Raw genomic sequence first — 21,679 nt, forward strand, 5'->3', positions numbered from 1 at the left:
ACACTAGATCGCGTGTTTACACTGGTAATGTAATGCTGCGGGTTTATGGAGGTCACAGAAGAAATTTAGGTGCACTGTGTGACTTAACTGCAAATGACCCACTGCTACTTACCTTCCAGGGGAGAAACAAGGCTAGATTCTATGGAGCATATACAGTATCTATGTGATATCAGACACCTATGTGAGATCACATTTTTCCATGGCTTCTGGCGGAAAGTCAGTGTAATGTTAAATTTTAAGATTAACCTTTGAATATCACAGCTACCATCCTCACCATCAGGAGATGCCATGTTGTGTCCCAAACATCTATTTCCACTTTTAACAGGCCACTGTTATCAAAGCGGAATTTACAACAAAAGCCAATCAAAGTACATTTGTGAACAGGAAAATCAAACATGAGCCCTGTCAGCTCTGATCGACTTGTGGTATCAATGCTGGCATTTTGAGGAGAGAGATGAATCTTTATTGAATTATTATACAGCCCTATTAATTCATCGAACATACAAGTATCTTAGTGTGGTTACATAATATAATGTATGTCTGTGAAGCTAAACTTTGCACGAACTTTACAAAGTTTTCATAAACATTAGGAATAAACTACCCAAAATAAAATGCCTCTCATTTGCACATTATATATGCTGGGCATTCTAGACTTATGTTATCTGTAACAGGGAGCACACCATTCTCAATGTTACATTGCTGTCCAAATCAGTTAAATGTGATGAGTTTATAAACATAGAAATAGACAAAAACCTCAGCACATAAAAACATATTAAAAGCTATTTGCATGCTTTGTGGCACATGCATTCTTTTATATACTTCTGCTTATGTGCTTCACCTCCATAGCTGACATTTCAGCCAGTGCCATAAGGATTCGCACCCCCTCCCATCCCCTCCCCTCCCCCCCCCCCCCTCCAGATTGTAACAGATTACTCAGTCTTATAAGGACGACCACGTAATTACATGAAAAAGTTTCAGCTCTGGTTTTGGAAGCCTACATTAATGGAAGAGAGCAGCGGGCTAACCAGGTGCCCCTTTAATAGTGCAGTCCAATAACATTTTATGACAGAGCAGCTCAGTCAAAATCACTAAGATCTCTGTGCAGGTGCAAGACTCTACTGGAGAATATTTGTAATAATGAGGGGATCAACCATTTTATTGTTTAGTTCTACCATCAGTCCACTAAGTTCTGAATCCTGTCGTAACACATTCTATATTTCTAACATGTTCATTAGTATTCTGCATAAACTAATACCATAAGATATTCTATATTTCTAACATTTTCACTAGCAACCTGCATAACCTAAATGGTAATTCAGAAGAACTAGCTTTGAAACAATATTCACGATGGGATACTATTACAACTAAACATGTTCCACAATGAGGGATGCACATGAATGAAAATATTACCCTTCATAAAAAGAGCAATAGTTTCTGTAAACCTTAGTGCAATATAAGGACATGTAGAGCTAGAAGGATTTTGTAACAACTTATTCACTCACAAGCTGCAACATATCAGTGAAAAAAATAAATCTAGCAACACATCTCTGATTGGATTTTTGACTGATTTGGGGGAAATAGGTAAATGAAGTAATTCATTAGAGGTGATCTGTGACCATCCAATGTCCCTGCTTTTCCAGCTATCAGGGATATCTTCATAATGAGTAAATCAACATCATTGATTTCATTAAGGACCTCAAACTCTACACATGATTTGCAAATGAAAATGCTGTTACTGGTTCTCTTATTCTCCAACATACAATACCATCTCGCACTGCTCACATTGGCATAACAGTAGTTCCCTGACCCCCCCCCCACTCTTGCTTTCCCATCAGTTCCTTGTGATCTGTTACAAATCCTCTCATGGCACTTGTAACCTGTGTACTCAATTATTCGTTAGCAGTATTCGAAACTCTGCTTACCCTACCGATTTGACCTTCTACAGCTCCTTCTAGTACCATGGAAGTTATTTTCTAATGTTTTAATATGACTTTCTTCTTTTCTGGCTTCCCCACAATCCATATGTGGCAAACAACAGCTCACCTACATATCTTCTTCTTACAAAACTTCATTACTATTAAATGAAAATTAAACAATTTTCATGCCATCTTTCACTTTATTTTATTCGTAAGAACTGGGACTGATCTCAATTGTACCACTAGTACTCACTGCATGAAATATGAATGATTAAACTTACCGAACATTAATTCCTTGATCCTTCCCATACTCATCTACGTAGGTGTAGTTCTCCAAGCTTCGCAGATCGTAAATGTGTTCCCGTGCAGAAGTAACCACCCGTTCTGACCCATTACGAACCAAGTAGTTTAATAGGAGGAGTGACTGCAGAAAACATAATGCTTGTGAGTACATGGATGATGAGTAACAGCTGCAGTAAATTATGAACTATTTTCCAAGTAATTATGGTGTAAACATGAAAACTTTCACTGCTTACAGCACTATCACTATATGTAATTAGACAAAATGCAGATACAAAAAGCTTTAATAGCCTTGGATGAAAACAATATGTATTCCACCCATACAGAGGTTCCTGCAAACATGATTTGATAAGACCACACTTACTACAGCATGCAGTAGTACCCCGAAAAATCAAGCAAAAAATCACCCTAGCAGTAGTTACTGACATGTGACATATTTCAGATTTTTTCCACTACTTTTCTTTTCAGACTGAAGTAAACCAAACTCATTCCATTCAAACCACCCCCCCCCCCCCCCCCCCCCCCAGTCCGTGGACTGGTTGCTTCATCTCTCCATCCTAGTCTACGCTGTGCAAGAGTCTTCATTTCTGCACCACCACTACTGCAAAGGACAGCCATTTGAACTTGCTTCGTGTAAAGAAGTGGCAGCCCCTCTACAATCTTTAATTCTCACACTGCTTGGTAATGACCATACTGATGACTCCTTTCTTTTAGCCAAATTGTGCCCGTTTTCCTCCCAGTTTGATTTAGTAACTATTTATCAGTTATATGCTCTGTCCATCGTATCTTCAGTATTCTTCCATAGCACCACATTTCAAATGCTATCCTCTCCTTATCTGAACTGTTTACCATTGATGTTTCACTTCTGTAAAAGGCTGCATTACAGAAAAATACCCTCAGAAAAGGCTTCCTAACATTTCAGTTTGTATGTAAAATTAAAAAGTATCACTTTTCAGAAATCCATTTCTTGCTATTGCCAGTCTGCATTTTAAATCCTCTATACTTCAGCCATTGCCACTTATTTTGGCACCCAAATTGCAAAACTCAACTACTTTTAGTGTCCTAATCTAATTTCCTCATCACCACTCAATTTAATTCAACCACCTTTGGTTTACTTATGTTCATGTTTGTCTTATAAGCTTTATCAAGACCCCATCTATTCCAGGAAACTGTTCTTTCAAGTGCTTTGCTGCCTCTGAAAGAATTTCAATGTCATTAGCAAACCTCATAGTTTTTATTTCTCCTCTCTGAACTTTGATTCCTTCTCCAGATTTTTCTTTGGTTTCCTTTACTGCTTGCTAAATGTAGAGATTGAATAACATTGAGGATAGGCTACACCATGTCTCAATCCCTTCTCAACCATTGGTTCTCTTTAAGACCCTCTACTTCTTTCAGCTGTTTGGTTTCTGCACAAGTTGCAGACAGCCTTTTGCTCCCTGTATTCTACTTACATCTACACCTACACTCTTACAAACCACTGAGAAGTGCTTGGCAGAGGCTACATCTAATTGTACGAGTTATTAGGGTTTCTTTCCATTCCATTCTCACGTGGAGTGTGAATACTATGATTGAATGCCTCTGTGCATGCTGTAATTATTCTAATCTTATACTCACGATCCTTGTGTGAGCAATACACAGGAGGTAGTAGTAGATTCCTAGAGTCATCATTTAAAGCCAGTTATTGAAACTTCATTAATAGACTTTCTCGGGATAGCTTATGTCTGTCTTCAAGAGTCTGCCAGTTCTAGAACTGATCACATGAGGCTACCATCTGTTTTACCCATGGCTGAGCCTATGTGATCATTTCATATCCCTACAAAGTGTTACAACCACGTATTTGTATGGGTCGACCTATTCCAACAGTGACTCACCGCTATTATGATCTTAGGATACTGTGTTTTTTAATTTTGTGAAGAGTACACAATGGTACATTTTTGAACATTTAAAGCAAGTTGCCAATCTTTGTACCACTTTGGAAACTTATCAAGATTTGGCTGAATATTTATGCAGCTTCTTACACATGGTACTTCATTATAGACAACTGTATAATCTGCTAAAAGCGGTATTTTACTATTAATATTGTCTTCAAGATCATTAATATACAACATCAACAGCACGCGTCCCAATATACTTTGCTGGGGCACACCCACAGTTACTTCTACATCTGACAGTAACACTCCAGCCAAGATAACATGCTACATCCTCCCTACCAAAAAGTCCTAATTTCACTTGATACACCATTTGCTCATATTTTTGGTAACATTCACAGATGTGGTACTGAATCAAATGCTTTTCGGAAATCAGGAAATACTGCATCTACCTGCCTGCCTTGATCTGAAGCTTCCAGTATGTCATGTAAGAAAAGTGTGAAATGGGTTCATATGATCCATGTTTTCAGAATCCATCTAGTAAGCATGGAGGATGTCATTCTGTTTGAGATAACTCACTAGTTTTAAGCTCAGAAGATGTTTTTAGGTTCTACAACCAACTGACGTCAAGGATATTGGTTGGTGTTTTGCGGATTCCTGCTAGTTTCATAATTTCAAAGACCACATTTAAGTCAACACTATCAAAAACTTTCAGTAAGTCTACAAATGCTATAAACATATGTTTGCCTTTCCTTAACCTACCTTCAAAGGTCAGTATTGTCTGTGTTCCATCATTACTCCAGAAGCCTTACAATTTCTCCAAACTTGGGTTTTATTAGTTTTCCCCTTCTTATGTAAATAACAGGCTTCAGTATTTTCCAATCATGACTTAATGAAATTAAATTGACACTGGCAGCAACTGTCACATTTGAAATTGGAATTATTGCGTTATTCTTGAAGTCTGAGGGTACTTTGCCTGTCTCATGTCTTGCACAGCAGGTGGAATAGTTTTGTCATGGCTTGCTTCCCAAGGATCTCATTAATTCTTAGGGAATGTCTTCTACTCCAATGGCTTTGTTTCTACTCTCTTTCTTCTCCTTTTTATAATATTGACCGAATAAGGTCACTTGACTCACATCTGAGAGGATGCCAGCTGAAATCCTTATACAACCATCCAGTTTTAAGTTTTCTGTGATTTCATTAAGTCACTGATGGCAAATGTTGGGAGAGTTCCCTCGAAAGAGTGTGGTTAATTATCTCTGCCATCCTTCCTTCTGCCTAGCTTGTGCTCCATTTATTATGACCTCGTTGTCAACGGGATGTTAAACACTACTCTTCATTCCTTTCTATAATACTGTCTTCAACTCTATTTCTTTGTGTAGTCCTTCAATATATTCCTTCCACCTTTCAGCATTTCCATCCTTGATTAATATGGCTTCCCATCTGAGCTCTTGATATTCATACAGGCGCTTCTCTTTTCTCTGAAGGACAATTTGATTTTTCCACAGGTGGCACTATCTTTCTCATAATCATGCATGCTTCTACAGTTTTGCGTCACTCCTGTAGTCATTTTTTCTTTGTCGTTTTTCACTTACTCCATCTTCGTTCTTAGAACCTGCATTCACTTTTGCCTGTTTCATTTGCTGTATTTTTATGTTTTCTCCATTTTAAAATAAATTCTGCGTCTCATGTTGTCCAAGGATTTATATTGGGTCTTGTCTTTTTGTTTCTTTGCTGCCTTCACTTTTTTCATTTCTAAAAGACACCCATTCGCCTGCTATTGCAAGCCTTTCCCCTGTTTCTGTCATTCACAGTCTAATGATCACTTTGAAATTTCCCATAACCTCTACTTCTATCAACTATCTACATTGTTAATATTTGTCCTGAAATTGTTCATTTTTAGTCTACATTTTATGTTTAACAAATGAAAACAAAGTCACTTGGAAGTAAGATCAAACTATAGCTTGATAGGTGTTCAAAGCAACAGTTCAATGCAGTGTATCATTGGTTTTGCAGATAATTTTGTACCTCAAAAGGTGTCATAGAAGCAAACAAACTTACAGCACAACAGCAATAATTACTTAAGCAAAGAAGTGAATTATCTCTTGCTGAAAATGCCCAAATTATGCTTCTTTCACAAAGCATTACTTTTGGGTAAGGAGGGTTGTTCTACAAAAATTCTTTTGTAATCCTTTTGGACCAAAAAATCATTCTTTGAAAAAGGGCTTATCAGTCATTACTCTGAAAACAGCTGACCACTTGAGAGCTTTGACAAAGAGCAATGTTAAACCTTACCAGAAAATGTGTCCAAAACAATTTACAGTAAAAAAAATCTATAACGACAGAAGTCCGATTCATCACAGTCAGAAGATGATGTACAAAGAGTAGACCAATCTGAATCACTCAACATAAGCATAACTACTCTGAAGTTTCGATGGGTGTCAATGATGGATGCCAGAGGTTATACAGAAAGAAATATAATTGGAACTAAAGAAGCAATTTCTCGTAACATTCTGCTGCTGGGAGCTTTGAACCATATGACTTTAAAGCACCTAGCACAAGTAGAGCATGTCCTGGATGCTTAGATCATAAGCTGCTGATTTAAGAGCTGAAAGAAACTGAAAATTGTCAAAGGAGTCAAAAAACTGCAGCTTGACATTATCATCTCAGAGTTGGCCTGTGAAAGAAAGAACAGGAGCTGGGTGCCTCAGAAAGAATGGCAAAAAGTTGTCAGATGACATACAGAACTATCTTCAAAACCAGTACTCCTCGTGTTACCTTGAAAGTCCATCAAGCAACAATTTGGTCTTATTTCTACTTTACTTTTTTTCATCTGTTAAACATAAAAATGCTGGATATTCACCTGAAAAAGAATTGTATGTCCGTAACTTGTGAAAGGCGTTGACATGTACTCCAAAAAATAGCAATAATCAACTGTTAATGAACACATAAATATATATATTTTAGGAGGACAAGGACAAATGGCACAGATTTAACAAATTTTAAAGTGTACACATTCTTCAGTCATAAGAGCAGTCAAATCATGTCTTTGAACTTCTTTATCATCTCTGAACTAGATTGTCTCAAAAATTAAACAAACGGTTCCTGGTCAAATAAAATGAGCCCTTTTCAATGGTGCAAAGGAAAATTAAATCTGAGGTGACCCATCTTAGATGTAGCCTTTCTAAAACGAAAAAAATAATGATTATGCTCTGAATTGACTTTAATCTTGAATAACTCATTAATTGTATGAGACTTGAGACGCCACTTGCACAGCCTTACGACATGATGGTTGGTTGCAAACAAGAAAAAGAAAATCGGCATTAGAAAGACATACTATCATGAGACACACACAGCCAAAACGCTATCCATGTTTGTCAGTACAAAATTTATGCATTACTTTGAGAGCAAATTGTGATTAACCTGCTGTACACTGATCACTTGTTCAGCCAATAGGCCATTGTACCTGGAATGTAGAGTAGAATCTATGTTTCATCATGGGAGCCCACTCTTATCATGAGCAACAGTAAAGCAAAGTTGGTAATTTATTCATATATGAAGCAATTTCGAAAATTGGCCCTTTAGAAATGCTTGACTACTACTTACCAAGCTGTAATTTACTGTGGGTTCATGTAAGATATACATAAATGCCCCATAAAAATTTCAAAAGAATTGAATCAGGTTGAGTGGGGAACTTTAGGCGACTTGACATGAAGTGAGCCATCTCCAAGAAATTGCAATACCTTAATTACAAAAAATTAATTTTGTGTCTTTATTTCTATTATATCATTAAGTACTCTATAGCACTTTGTCTGAAAGTATATCAGTTAACAACATAACCTACAATCTAAATGGGAAAGTACCTGTGTGATAAACATTATTACATATTGTTTTGAAACTTCTGAATCAATGACATGGAAAAATCTTTTGCTTTGTTCTGTTGTTGAAAAATGGATGTCGTACCTGCAATTAATTTTGTGATTTACTGATGACTTTTGATTAATATAATAAAGGTTTTACTTTAATTTGACTATGAAACTCCCAAATTGTGAAGTTTTTGATGATGTTGACAGCAATTTAATTATTGCAGCAAAAGAAAAAGAACAGTACTGGCATGGCTATCCTGCTGCCTGAACAAAGGTTCCTTTTAAGGCTTCATTTACAACTCAATACTAAATTGCTGCTTTATGTCAGATGCAAAGCTGCTACAGTCTGTGACAGCATTGATGGCCTATGAGCCAAGGATGCACAGTAGACAGCTGTGCAGCTAACCAATCAGCACTCAGTTGGTTTCCACGTCCTATAATGTGTGAACTTCAGTAATATTTGAGCATTCTATGGTGTTTTACACACTCTAAACTATGACTGACTTACTTCTGTTACATTCTGTGTGTTCTGTGAGTTTTCTTACAAAGGCTGAAATGCCTCGAAAGCACCAATAGTTTCTATTTGTAAAGTGTACTCACTCTTCAAATGTGAGGCAGATTTGGGTAAGCCAGTCTGTGAGGTTTCCAAGGTGCAGGAACGTAATGTAGTGGTCTGTAGCAACACTGGTGTAAGAACTGTCTGAAATGTTGTGCAAGAAGCTAAGTTGCCTTGGCAGGAAACTGGAAACGTAGAATTTCAGTCTCCAGAGAAGAAACTCAGCATGCCAAAGTGGGTAGCAGGAATTGACAACTTCAATCAAGATACCCTGTGTCAGAAAGTTTTCAAATTTTATTAGGAAACAAGTGAGTTCCGCAACGGCATCAAAACTGCTCATTGTTATGTGAACTTTAATTCCTACTCCATATTTTTCTTTTCCTTTACTGATTGTTCAGAGTAAATATTGAATAACACAGGAAAGGCTACAAGCCTGCCTCACTCCCTTTTCAACAACTGCCTCCTTTTCATGCTGTCGACTCATAACTGCCATCTCTCTACAAGTTGTAAATAGCCTTATGCTCCCTGAATGTTACCCATGCAACCTTCAGAATTTCAAAGAGAGTATTACATTCAACACTGTTAAAAACTTTCCCCAAGTCTACAAATGCTGTAAATGAAGGTTGGCCTTTTCTTAACATATCTTCTAAGATAAGTTGTAGGGTCAGTATTGCCTCACTTGTTCCTACATTTCTACAGAAATGTAAACTAATCTTCCCAGAGGTCAGCTTCTACCTGTTTTTCCAGTCTTCTATACTGTGTTAGTATTTTGTAGTCACTATTTACAAAACTGCTAGTTCAGTAATTTTAACACCTGTCAGCAACTGATTTCTTTGGAATTTGAATTAGTACATTCTTCTTGCATTCTAAGGGTTGTTTGCTTGTCTCTGACATCTCACACACTAGGTGGAAGAGTTTTGTCATGGCTGGCTTTCACAAGGCTATCAGTAGTTCTGATGGAATATCGTCTACCCCTCCAGGACACGGTTTTTACACAGATCTTTCAGAGCTTTGTCAATTTTTTCTACAGTATCGTATCTACCATTTCATCTTCCTCTACATCCACTTCCCTTTCTATAACATTGCTTTCAAGTTCATCTCCCTAGTATAGAACCTCTATATACTCCTTCCACCTTTTAGCTTTCCCTTCTTTGCTGAGAACTAGTTTACCAACTGTGCTCTCGATATTCATACAGGTGCTTCTCCTTTCCCCAAAGACATCTGACTTTCCTCCAGGCAGAATCAGTTTTTGCCCTAGTGAAGTATGTTTCTAAATCCTGACATCTGTCCTCTAGTCATTACCACTTAACATTTCTGCACTTCCTGTAAGTCTCGTTTTTGTTAAACATTTGTATTCCATTTGCTGCATTTTTAAACTTCCTACTTTCATCAATTAAATTCAATATCTCTTGTGTTATCCAAGAATTTCCGATACCTATCTGATCCTCTGCTCCCTTCACTATTTCATCTCTTAAAGCTACTGCATTCCTTTCCCCTGTTCTTGGCAACTGTTGCCTAACGCTCCCTCTGAAAAGCTCAACATCTGGTTCTTTTAACTTATCCAGTTCCCATCTCCTTAATTTCCTACCTTTTTTCCAATTTCTTCAGGTTTAATATTCAGTTTGTAACCAATAAATTGTGGTCAGAGTCCACAACTGCCCCTGGAGATGTCTTACAATTTAAAATCTGGTTCCTAAACCTCTGTCTGACCATTGTATAGACAATCTGAAACCTTTTGGTGTCTCCATATGTATTCCAGGTATACAACCTTCTTTCAGGATTCTCAAACCAAGCATTAACAAAGATTAACTTACGCTCTGCAAATTTCTATCAGGCAGCTTCCCCTTTCACTCCTTTCCCCCACTTCATATTCACCTACAATTTTTTGTTCTCTTGCTTTTCCTGCTTTCAAACTCCAGTCCCCAACAACAAAGAAATTTTAACCTTATTTAACTATTCAAATAATTTCTTTTCTCTCATCATTCATTTCCCCAATCTCTTTCTTCATCATCTGCAGAGCTAGCTGACATGTAAACTTGTATTACTGTGGTGGGTGCAGGCTTCATGTCTATATTAGCAACAATAATGCATTCACTATGCTGTACATAGTAGCTTACCTGCACTGCTATTTCCTTATCCATTACTAAATGCACTCCTCCCTTACCCCTATCTGATCTTGTATTTATCACCTTGTACTCACCTGACCAGAAGTGGTGTTCCTCCTGCCACCAAACTTCACCAATTCCCCTATCCATTTCCCTTTTTTAAATTTTTAATCCACCTGCCTGATTAAGGGATCTAATATTCCACACTCTGAACTACAGAATGCCTTTCTTATTTCTCCTGATTACGACATCCTCACAAGTACTCCCAGCCCGGAGATCCAAATGGGGGTAGGAGGGTGGGGGGGGGGGGGGGCAATTGTACCTCCAGAATATTTTACCCAAGAGGACATCATCAGCATTTAACGTTACAGTAGAGCTGCATGTTCTCAGGAAAAAGTAGGGCTGTAGTTTCCTCTTTCTTTCACCAGCACAGAAAGATGGGTTTGGTTGATGTTACAAGGCTAGATCAGTCAATTAACCAATCATCCTGGTTGTTTCCCCTGCAACTACTAAAACGGCTGTTGCCCCTCTTCGGAAAGCACACATTTGTCTGACCTCTTAACAGATAGCCCTTCTGAATATTACTAATAATAGCCAGGTACACTATGTTGTAAATTGTTTATATTTTACATCATTCACGATCAGCCCATTTCAGCAAATTGCCATTGTCAGGCGCTATGTAAATACATAATTAAATGATTGTCTTAATATAAAGGTCTTTTAACTATGATCTGAAAAGCTATAATAAATCAGTAGGTGTTTTACCTTGCATGTAACAATGTTGCTGTCATATCATTTCTTTAGAATAACTATTACTCTCTCCCAGGTGTAAACTGAAGATGTACCCTATGTGACGAAAAGTATCTGGACACTCCCAAAAACATATGTTTCGCATATTAGGTGCATTGTGCTGCCACCTACTGCCGCGTACTCCATATCAGTGACCTCAGTAGTCATTAGACATTGTGAGATAGCAGAATGGGGCGCGCCGTGGAACTCACGGACATTGAACAGGGTGAGGTGATAGGGTGTCACTTGTATCATACATATGTACGCTAGATTTCCACACTCCTAAACATACCTAGGTCTACTGTTTCCAATGTGATAGTGAAGTGGAAATGTGAAAGGACACGTATAGCATGAAAGCGTACAGGCCAACCTCGTCTGTTGACTGACAGAAACCGCCAACAGATGAAGAGGGTCATAATACGTAATAGGCAGACATTTATCTAGACCATCACAGAGAAATTCCAAACTGCATCACAATTCACTGCAAGTACTACGTCAGTTAGGCGAAATGTGAGAAAACTTGTGGATTTCATGGTCGAGCGGCTGCTCAAAACATTGTGTGGAGTGATGAATCATGGTATATAATGTGGCGATCTGATGGCAAGGTGTGGGTATGGCAAATTCCTGGTGAACATCATCTGCCAGTGTGTGTAGCGCCAACAGCAAAATTCGGAGGCTGTGGTGTTATGGTGTGGTCGTGTTTTTCACGGAGGGGACTTGAACCACTTGTTGTTTTGCATGGCACCATCACAGCACAGGCCTACAGTGATGTTTCAAGCACCTTCTTGCTTCCCACTGCTGAAGAGCAATTCGAGGACAGCAACTGCATCTTTCAACACTGTTGAGCACCTGTTCATAATGCACGGCCTGTGGCGGAGTGGTTACATGACAATAACATCCCTATAATGGACTGGCTTGCACAGAGTCATGACCTGAATCCTATAGAACACCTTTGGAATGTTCTAAAATGCCAACTCCACGGCAGGCCTCACCGAACCACATCAATACCCCTCCCTAGTGCAGCACTCTGAAGAATGAGTTGCCATTCCCCAAGAAATCTTCCAACACCTGATTGAACATAAGCCTGCGAGAGAGGAAACTGTCATCAAGACTAAGGGTGGGCCAACACTACATTGAATTCCAGCATTACCTATGGAGTGTGCCACAAACTTTAAAGTCGTTTCAGCCAGCTGTCCAAATGCTTTTGATCACATAGTGTAGGTGCATCCATGGCCAATTTCATTTTTCACATTTTGATGATTTTTACTTAGTTTTATGTATGCTACTTCTCTGACAGCTTGGATGGCTGTGGATAAGCGATATTATATGTTTACATAGTTAACATTACAAATAAGTAAATATTCGGTAATTTTTCAGGTAGCTGTATGCACACATCTATTTCCACAAAGATGTTCATTTCTGTGTAATAAGGAGGATTTCCAGTGCTTTGTTTACAGGTTTATGTTGTGTTTTTCTATTGGTAAATGTTGAAAAAATATGGATGGGTTTTCACTTTTCATTCCGGCCTACGTCAACATCAAGATTTCAGTAGAACCAATATTGGTACCTCACATCAGACAATATGGAGCAAAATTATGGATCCAACAAGAAATTAACTGTAATCTATGTTATAAGGAACACATGAAACAAGACACGTATGTGACTCACCAAAAATTAAGTAACAATATTACTCCATCAATTTTTGGCACCATGTCACATTTCATAAATATCTGCACCCAGATCAGATCTACACACAAAAGTGAAATCAAATGCCTCTTGGAAAAACAATACCCCACAGCCAAAACTAACAACGTAATTTCACCTTTCAATTTTCATAGAAAAACCATCCACATGACTGAAATTACTTTCAATTATTAAGAAGAAAAATTACTGGATAAAGAATTACAGCATACTATCTAACCTAGATTCCACAATACTGTACAAGAACAACTAGTAGTATCTGCAAAAATATCACTAGACTTAGCAAACTTACCCATAAAACAGTAGAATGTAATTACTATCAAAATAGCATATGGAACAGAAAGAGCACTCAAAATCAATAAAAGCTCTAATGGCTATTCAGATAACAAAACACTATGCCAAATTAATGAAAAATTAATGAATAACAATGCCCTAGCAACAAAAATGACTACATACAAAAAGTTAACACTTTCTTTGTTAGCAATGGTATCACACAAATCAAACCCCACAAACAAATTTGCAGCCTAAACCAAGAAAACCATGAAAGCATGTCTTACAACACTTACAGAATATGAAAAAAGGACATGTATACCCATGAACCCCAGAACACCAAAGCTCCGTGGACACCCGAAGACACACAAGCAATTCGTTCCTATATGATCTGTAGAAGAAAATGTTAACAGTCCCACATATTAAATAAGCAAGAAATTAAACAACCCCCTTACACGTACAACAAAGAATGTACAGTAAGGAATCCTAGAACATTAACTAAAAACTCAAAGGCGTACAAATACCCCCAAATGCAAAATTTGTACCTTTCGATATTACTAACATATACATGAACATTCCAATGGTTGATTAGTTGGATTAAAAGAGGGGGGGAAGGGACCAAACTATGAGGTCATCAGTCCCATTTTCTGAATAAAACAATGCCCCAAGTGTGAGAATAAAACAAACGAGACTGACAACACAAAACAGAATGAAAGGAAAAAACACAAAAACAATGAAGGGCAATGAACGTGTAAATGGACAAAAAGGGGACAACGAAAACCATAGAAATGCAAGAAACAAAGCAGATGACCCCGAGAATAAAAGGGATAAGCCAGCCACTCTGCAACACATTAAAACCTCCACCCTAAAAGCACTAGAGTGGAGGACACAGAGACAAAGGACATGCGCTAAAACTTAGCTCAAATGATAAAACTCACCCTCATTAATAAAATGTAAAACTAAACCAGCCAATGAGGCGTTGTCAGATAAAATTAGTGGCAATGAGTCCAGTAACCTAAGAATCCGTCGCTAGGTAGTCGAAGTGGGACAGTGCAACAGAAGATGGACTGCTGTCAACTGGCCGACTCACCAACACTGAGGCGGGTCTCCACGGTGCAGGAGGTAACTGTGAGTCGTCCAAGTGTGGCCAATGCGAAGCTGGCAGAGGACAACTGATTCCCTGTGAGAGGCCTTCGTGGAAGACTTCCACACATTCTTAGTCTCCTCAATGACACGCAGTTTGTTGTGGGTACTGTTATGCCATTCCATCTCCCAAAGCCGAAAAACTCCGCGGCGTAAGTCAGAACAAAGGTCAGGTTCAGAGCTGCAAATCTTCTGAAGCGGTTTCCGTGTAGTCAGTCTGGCCAGCCAGTCGGCAAGTTCGTTGCCTGGGATTTCGACGTGACCTGAGGTCCAGACAAATACCACTGAACGGCTGGACCGTTCAAGGGCGTAGATGGGCTTATAGCTGTTACTACCAAAGGATGGCGAGGGTAGCTTGTAGGCTGCTCAAAGAGTCAGTACACAGGAGAAACAACTCAGCAGATGTGCTCATGAGCTCAAAATATGGCCGCCAGCTCTGCAGTGAAAACATTGCAGCCATTTGGCAAGGAGTGCTGTTCTATATGTCCTCCATGAACACAGGCAAAGCCAATGTGACCATCGACATCGAGCTACCAGTGTAAACCACTTCATGGCCCCAGTACATGTCGAGAATCTACAGGAAGTTACAACGGAGAGTAGCAGAGTTAACTGAGTCCTTAGGGTCATGTGAAAGATCCAGGCGAAGCCGCGACCTAGGTGTACACCATGGAGATGTACATGAATAGTAAAGGGAAGGACTCCAGTTCGGACAGAAGGGATCACACGCAAACCCCAAGCATTAACCCTGAAATTGGCCGCCGATGCAGGAGACAAGCTGCCACGGGTGGGAAAAGGAGACAGTAATTAAAATGTGCAGGAGAACTACAAATGTGTGCAACATAACTGGCAAGCAGTTGTGCACGCCTAACCTTCAATGGAGGGACTCTGCCTCCACCAGGACACTGGTCACCAGACTCCTTCTAAAAGAACCTATCGCTAGGCAAAGGCCACAGTGGTGAACTGTGTCCAGTAAACGCTATGCCGAGGGCGCCGCCGAACCATAAACCACACTCCCATAGTCAAGGCGGGATTGAACAAGGGCTCTGTAGAGCTGCAGCAGCGTGGAGTGATCTACACCCCACTTGGTGTTGCTCAGGCAAAGGAGGGTATTGAGGTGCTGCTAGCATTTCCACTTAAGCTGACAAAGGTGAGGTAGCCAATCAATCGGGCATTGAAAACTAGTCCTAAGAATCGACATGCCTCCACTACAGTGAGCGGATCGTCAGTAAGATAAAAGTTCTGGTTAAGGATGAAGAGTACAATGCCGACAGAAGTGCACGACACAGGACTTTGCGGCTGAAAACTGGAAGCCAGGGGCTAGAGGCCATGAATCCACCTTATGAATGACTCCCTGTAGGTGCCGCTCAGCAACACCAGTACTGGGGAAGCCGTAAGAAATGCAGAAGTCATCCACTTACGGAGAAGGTGAAACGGATGGCCCCACAGCTGCTGCTAGACCGTTAATGGCTACAAAAAACAGAGAAACACTCAATACGGAGCCCTGTGGGACTCCATTCTCCTGGATATAGATGGAACTATGGGAGCCACCAACTTTGACATGGAAAGTACGAAGTGACAGGAAATTTTGGATAAAAATTGGGAGCGGGTTCGCAGACCCTCCATTCGTATGTCACCAAGTCATCTCATACGCTTTTCGTAAATCAAAAAAGGCGGCAACTAGTTGTTGGCATCTGGAAAATGCTATGCAGATGGCAGACTTAAGGGACACAAGGTTATCAGTGTTAGAGCAACCATGGCAAAAGCGGCCCTTACATGGAGCCAGTAGGCCATGTGACTCCAGGATCCAACCCAACCGCTGACACACTAACGTTCCAGAGGCTTACAAAGAACGTTTGTGAGGCTGATGGGCCAATAGCTATCCACATCAAGCAGGTTTTTACCGGGATTGAGCACCGGAATGACAGTGCTCTCCCACCACTGTGATGGAAAAACGCCATCACACCACATCCAGTTGAAGATGATGATGAGATGTCGCTTGTAGTCAGATGAGAGATGTTTAGCATCTGTCGATGCGATCCGGCCCAGGAGCTGTGTCGGGGAATGCGCAAGGGCACTGAGGAGCTCCCACTCCATAAATGGGGCGTTATACGATTCACTGTAGTGTATAGTGAACGAAATCATTTTCCCTTCCAGCTGCGGTTTGAGAGCGTGAAAGGCTGGGGATAATTCTCCAACGCAGAGGCTCTAGCACAGTGCTCAGCAGTGTGTTCGGCAATCGCGTTTCGTGGGTAGATAACACGCCATTTATGTTAATACTGGGAATACCTGTTGCGGTCTGGTACCCGAAAACATAATTGATCTTTGCCAAGACTTTGGTAGGTGACATATGGCACCCAGTGGTCGAGACATCTCTCTCCCAACACTCCTGCTTTTGTCGTTTGATAAGATGGCAAACAAGGGCACGGAGACATTTAAAAGCTATGAGGCACTCCAGGGAAGGGTGCTGCTTATGCTGTTGTAGAGCACGCCGACACTTCTTAATTGCTTCAGCGACTTCTGGCGGCGACCAAGGGACTGCCTCTCGCCGCAGGCACCCTAAAAGGGTGAGGGATCGAATTTTCTGCTGCAGAAACGATAGTTGTAGCCACCTGCTCAATCATCACATCAATGTTACCATGTGGGGGAGATTAAACGGTGATAGCAGAGGTGACATTTTTCCAGTCCGCCATGTTTAAAGCTCATCTGGGCAGGAGTCCATGAGCCTGTTTCTGGGACAGTAACAGGAAGATTGGGAAGTGGTCACCACCACACAAATTGTCATGTGCTCTCCAGGGGGTAGATAGGAGAAGGCCAGGACTGCAAACTGAGAGATGGATGGCTGAATATGTGCCACACTGAAATGTGTGGGGGCACCTGTATTTAAGAGGCAGAGGTCGAGTTGAGACAGTAAATTTTCGACATCTCTGCCTCGGCCAGTAAGCACGGTGCCACCCCACAAGGGGTTATGAGCATTAAAATGTCACAAAATTAGGAAAGGTTTAGTGAGCTGATGAATCAGTGCACCCAATATGTTCAGGGGTACTGCACCATCTGGAGGAAGATATACGTCGCAGACAGTTATTTCCTGTGTCATCCTTATCCTGACATCCACAGCTTCAAGAAGGTTTGAAGGGGCACAGGTTCACTGCATACTGAGTTCAAGACATACGTGTAAACCCCACCTGAGAATTATAGTCGCTACAGTTCCTGTAATATCCTTCATAGATGAGGAGGGCAGATTCCGCATTGCCGGCAATCAGGTTTCCTCGAGGGCAATGCAGAACAGTCTGTATCCATGGTGTCTGAGGGTCTGGCGAGATCTAGGTCCTCAACAGATGCCAGAATCTCCACCTCATCCTCAGAAGCAAAGCTTGTAGGTAGTGGTGGTGTTGGTGCCACCACAAGTTCCTTGGTCTTGGGGGGGTCTTATTTCAGAATTCTCTCGCTGCTCTTTTGGTTTCTCTGGCTGGGAGGGATTGACTGATACAGTCTCCGGGACTGAGGATGATCATGAAACCCTACAACCAGCTACTTTTGGTACCTAAAGCCACTGGTGGGAGTCAGTCATCTTTCCCTCTAGCAAAAACCTAGGAATGAAGTGATCCAAGGGACCCCTTCCTAGCGAAAGAAGCCGCAGGAGACTTACACTTCTCTGGCTGCGAAGTGGGGACTGGTGTCCCCAATGGTTGGGGGGCAGTGCTCCTGTGGTAGGTAATGTGGGAGCAACAGGCAGGGAAGTGCTCCCCACCATCAAGGGGGCAGGTGTAGTCTTCGAGCTCGGAGAGCTAACCGGATTTCGCAGAACGGTTGGGACTACAACTGTTCTCATAGTGGCAGTGTACGAAGAAGTCATAGCCACATGATGGGGACACTCAAATTTCCTCTTAGCCTCAGCATAGGTCACTCCGTCCAGGGTCTTTTATTCCACAATTTTCCTTTCTGGCTGTAAAATCCTGCAGCCCTGTGAGCAAGGGGAATGATGCTCTCCACAGTTGATACAGACGGGAGGCAAGGCACATGGAGTATTGGGATGTGTTGAGCACCCACAATCTCAACATGTGACACTGGAAAGTACAGCAGGAAGACATGTGGCCAAACTTCCAGCACTTTAAGCACCGCATAAGGGGAGGTATATACGGCGTTACATCACAGTGATAGACCATCACCTTGACCTTCTTGGGCAATGTGTCACCCTTGAAGGCCAAGATTAAGGCACTGGTGGCAACCTGGTTTTCCCTCAGACCATGATGGACACGCTGGACAAAATTAATGCCTCGTCACTCTAACTTGGCACGCAGCTAGTCATCAGACTGCAAAGGAAGGTCCCTTTGGAATACAATACCCTGGACCATACTTAAGCTCTTATGAGGCATCATGATAACAGAACCATCCCACAGCTTGTCACAAGCGAGTAATGCCAGTGACTGGGCAGAGGATGCTGTTTTTATCAAGACTGACCCTGATCACATTTTGGATAAGCCCTCCACCTCCCTAAACTTGTGCTCTAAATGGTCTACAAAAAACTATGGCTTTATCAAATGAAAGGAGTCCCCCACCAGTTCTCGTACATACAATGTACCAGGATGAATAAGGTTTGCTGTCATCCTTAGTTTGGCGTTCCTCCCATAGTGTGGCCAGAGAGCGGAATGATTTAGGGTCATACTTCCTTGCATTGTACTGAGACTTAGAACGCTTATAGACTGCTGCTGTTTGATCACCGGCAAGTGATGACATGGTACACTTAATCATGCGTCATCTGCCCTGATGCCACCCACTACGACCAGGGAGGCTCCCCACGGGCACCACCCAGCCACAGCAAAGACCACCTAGCAGGATGGCCATTGCCAGGAGTCCCAATGGCCCAGGGTGACAATCATCTACTCCCTGGCATATGTGGGAAGTTCACAGAACAGGCATCAGCAGAGCAATCCCTATGTTGTCAGGGGGCTACAACCAACAGGGTGCATAGAGGCCCCCCCAAAACGGACTGGCTACCATACTGGATATCAGGTGGAAACAAGTCCATGGTCATCAGCGGCGCAGAAAGCTACACTGCATAGCGCATGGTGGAAAATGAACCCAGGAAGGTGTCCTCACCCAAGCGATGGAGCATGAGTGGGCCTGCAATACGACAACAAGAAAGCATGCTACAGATCTCAAGGCACGATGGACACGATACACCCTGTAAAGCGCCCTTCCCCAATTGGCACGCTCTTCGGAAAATTTTTGAAGAATTGAGGTCACACCCTACAGGGGACCACCACATAAAGGCTGATACTATCAAACTCCTTTTAGTCGCTCTTACGACAGTCAGGAATACCTCGGGCCTGTTCTTAGACCCCGACCCGCAAGGGGGGAACATTTCAATCCAGGAAATGATAGATATAACAGAACCAAAAATAATTGAATATAGAAAAATCTCAGTACAAGGTACTACAGAAATAATAAACTAACAAAACTTGTCTTACACCAAAATTACTTTGAGTTTGATGCTAAATTATACACAAAGGGCGTTCAAAAAATTTTGCACAGTCGTCTATTTTTTTAAATTTTTTTGCAGGAGAAGAATGATTTTTTTTTGTTAACATACTTGGAACATTTAGCTATAAGTTGGTATATAAAAGTAATTCCTTGTACCTACAGGTGAGCCACTATGGACCATGGAGTAGATGTCAGGTTGTGACAGTGGGCGGTGATGGAGTTCCTCTTTGAGACCGGCGATTACTCTGCCACATAGATTCACAGTAAGTTCCTACCTGTTTATGGGGAAAACACAGTGGATCGCAACAGTAGCCAGTGGTTAGTTGGTTTAAAGGAGGGAGAAGGGACTAAATTACGAGGTCATTGGTCCCTTGTTCCTAATTAAACAATGCCACAAGTATGAGAATAAAACGAACGAAACATTTAACAGAAAATGGAAAGAAAGGAAAAGCCACAAGAATGAAGGGAAGGCAACGAACACTAAAAGGAACAAAAGAGGACAAGAAAACAACAGAGATATGCTAGAAACAGAAGAGAGTAAAACATGAAAGTGGATTACAGTGGCTGGCCAACCACGAGAATAGAAAGGGAAAGCCAGCCACTCTGCAACACATTAAAACCTCCATCCTAAAAGCACTAGGGTGAAGGATACAGAGGGACAAAGGACATGCGCTAAAACCTACATAGAAATATAAAATCCACTCTCACGGATAAAACGTAAAACTAAAGCTGCTGTGGAGGCACTGTCGCCCAACACCGAAGGCAGTGTACTGGGAAAGTTAAAAGTCTGCCGCAGAGCGGCTAAAAGTGAGCAATCCAGCAAGAGGTGGACAATTGGGGAGCCCCAGCGACACTGAGGTGGGTCCTCACAACGGAATAGGTAACCATGCGTTAGCCACCAACTGGCCAATGCGGAGCCGGCAGAGGACAACTGATTCCCTGCGAGTGGTCTGCATATAAGACTTCCACACATTCACAGTCTCCTTAACGACATTCAGTTTGTGGTGTGTGAAGTTATGCCATTCCGTTTCCCAAAGCTGAAAAACCCTGAGGTGTAAGACAGAACACAGGTCAGCTTCGGTGATGCCTATCACCAGAAGCAATTTCCATGTCACCTGTTTGGCCAGCCAGTTGGCATGTTCGTTGCCGGGGATTCCGGCAGGTCCTGGGGTCCACACAAACACCACGGAATGGCGGGACTGTTCCAGGGCATAAATGGACTCCTGAACGGACACTACCAGAGGGTGGCGAGGGTAGCACTGGTCAATAGCTTCTAGGCTGCTCAATGAGTTAGTACACAGGAGAAATGACTCGCCAGGGCATGAGCTGATGTACTCAAGAGCACGAGATATGGCCGCCAGATCTGCAGTGAAAACACTGCAGCCAACTGGCAAGGACTACTGCTCAGTATGTCCTCCATGAACACATGCAAAGCCTACACGACCATCAGCCATTGAGTCGTCGGTGTAAACCACTTCAGAGCCCCAGAAAACTACAAGAATCAAGAGGAAGTGACAGTGGAGAATGGTGGGGTTAACAGGTCCTTAGGGCCATGCAAAAGGTCCAGACGAAGCTGCAGCGTACACCATGGAAACGTACATGAATGGACCACAAGTACAGGTGGTAAAGGGAAGGACTCCAGTTCGGAGAGAAGGGACCGCACGCGAACCGCAATCATTAGCAC

At 41.6% G+C, this 21,679-nt stretch overlaps 1 protein-coding gene across 1 annotated transcript in view; it reads right to left on the reverse strand.

Annotated features, from left to right (window-relative positions):
- Positions 1-1,498: 1,498 nt before the first annotated feature.
- The window catches only part of LOC126355472 (clathrin interactor 1-like), a 36,838-nt gene continuing 16,657 nt past the window's right edge, over positions 1,499-21,679 (reverse strand). The window contains exons 4-5 of the mRNA XM_050005790.1: positions 2,198-2,340; positions 1,499-1,505 (exon numbers count right to left, since the gene is read on the reverse strand). Of these exons, the coding sequence (XP_049861747.1) occupies positions 1,499-1,505; positions 2,198-2,340 (150 nt within the window). The remainder of the gene's footprint in view (positions 1,506-2,197; positions 2,341-21,679) is intronic.

The sequence above is a fragment of the Schistocerca gregaria genome, chromosome 3 (genome assembly GCF_023897955.1).
Source record: "Schistocerca gregaria isolate iqSchGreg1 chromosome 3, iqSchGreg1.2, whole genome shotgun sequence".
NCBI classification, from domain to species: Eukaryota; Metazoa; Arthropoda; class Insecta; order Orthoptera; family Acrididae; genus Schistocerca; species Schistocerca gregaria.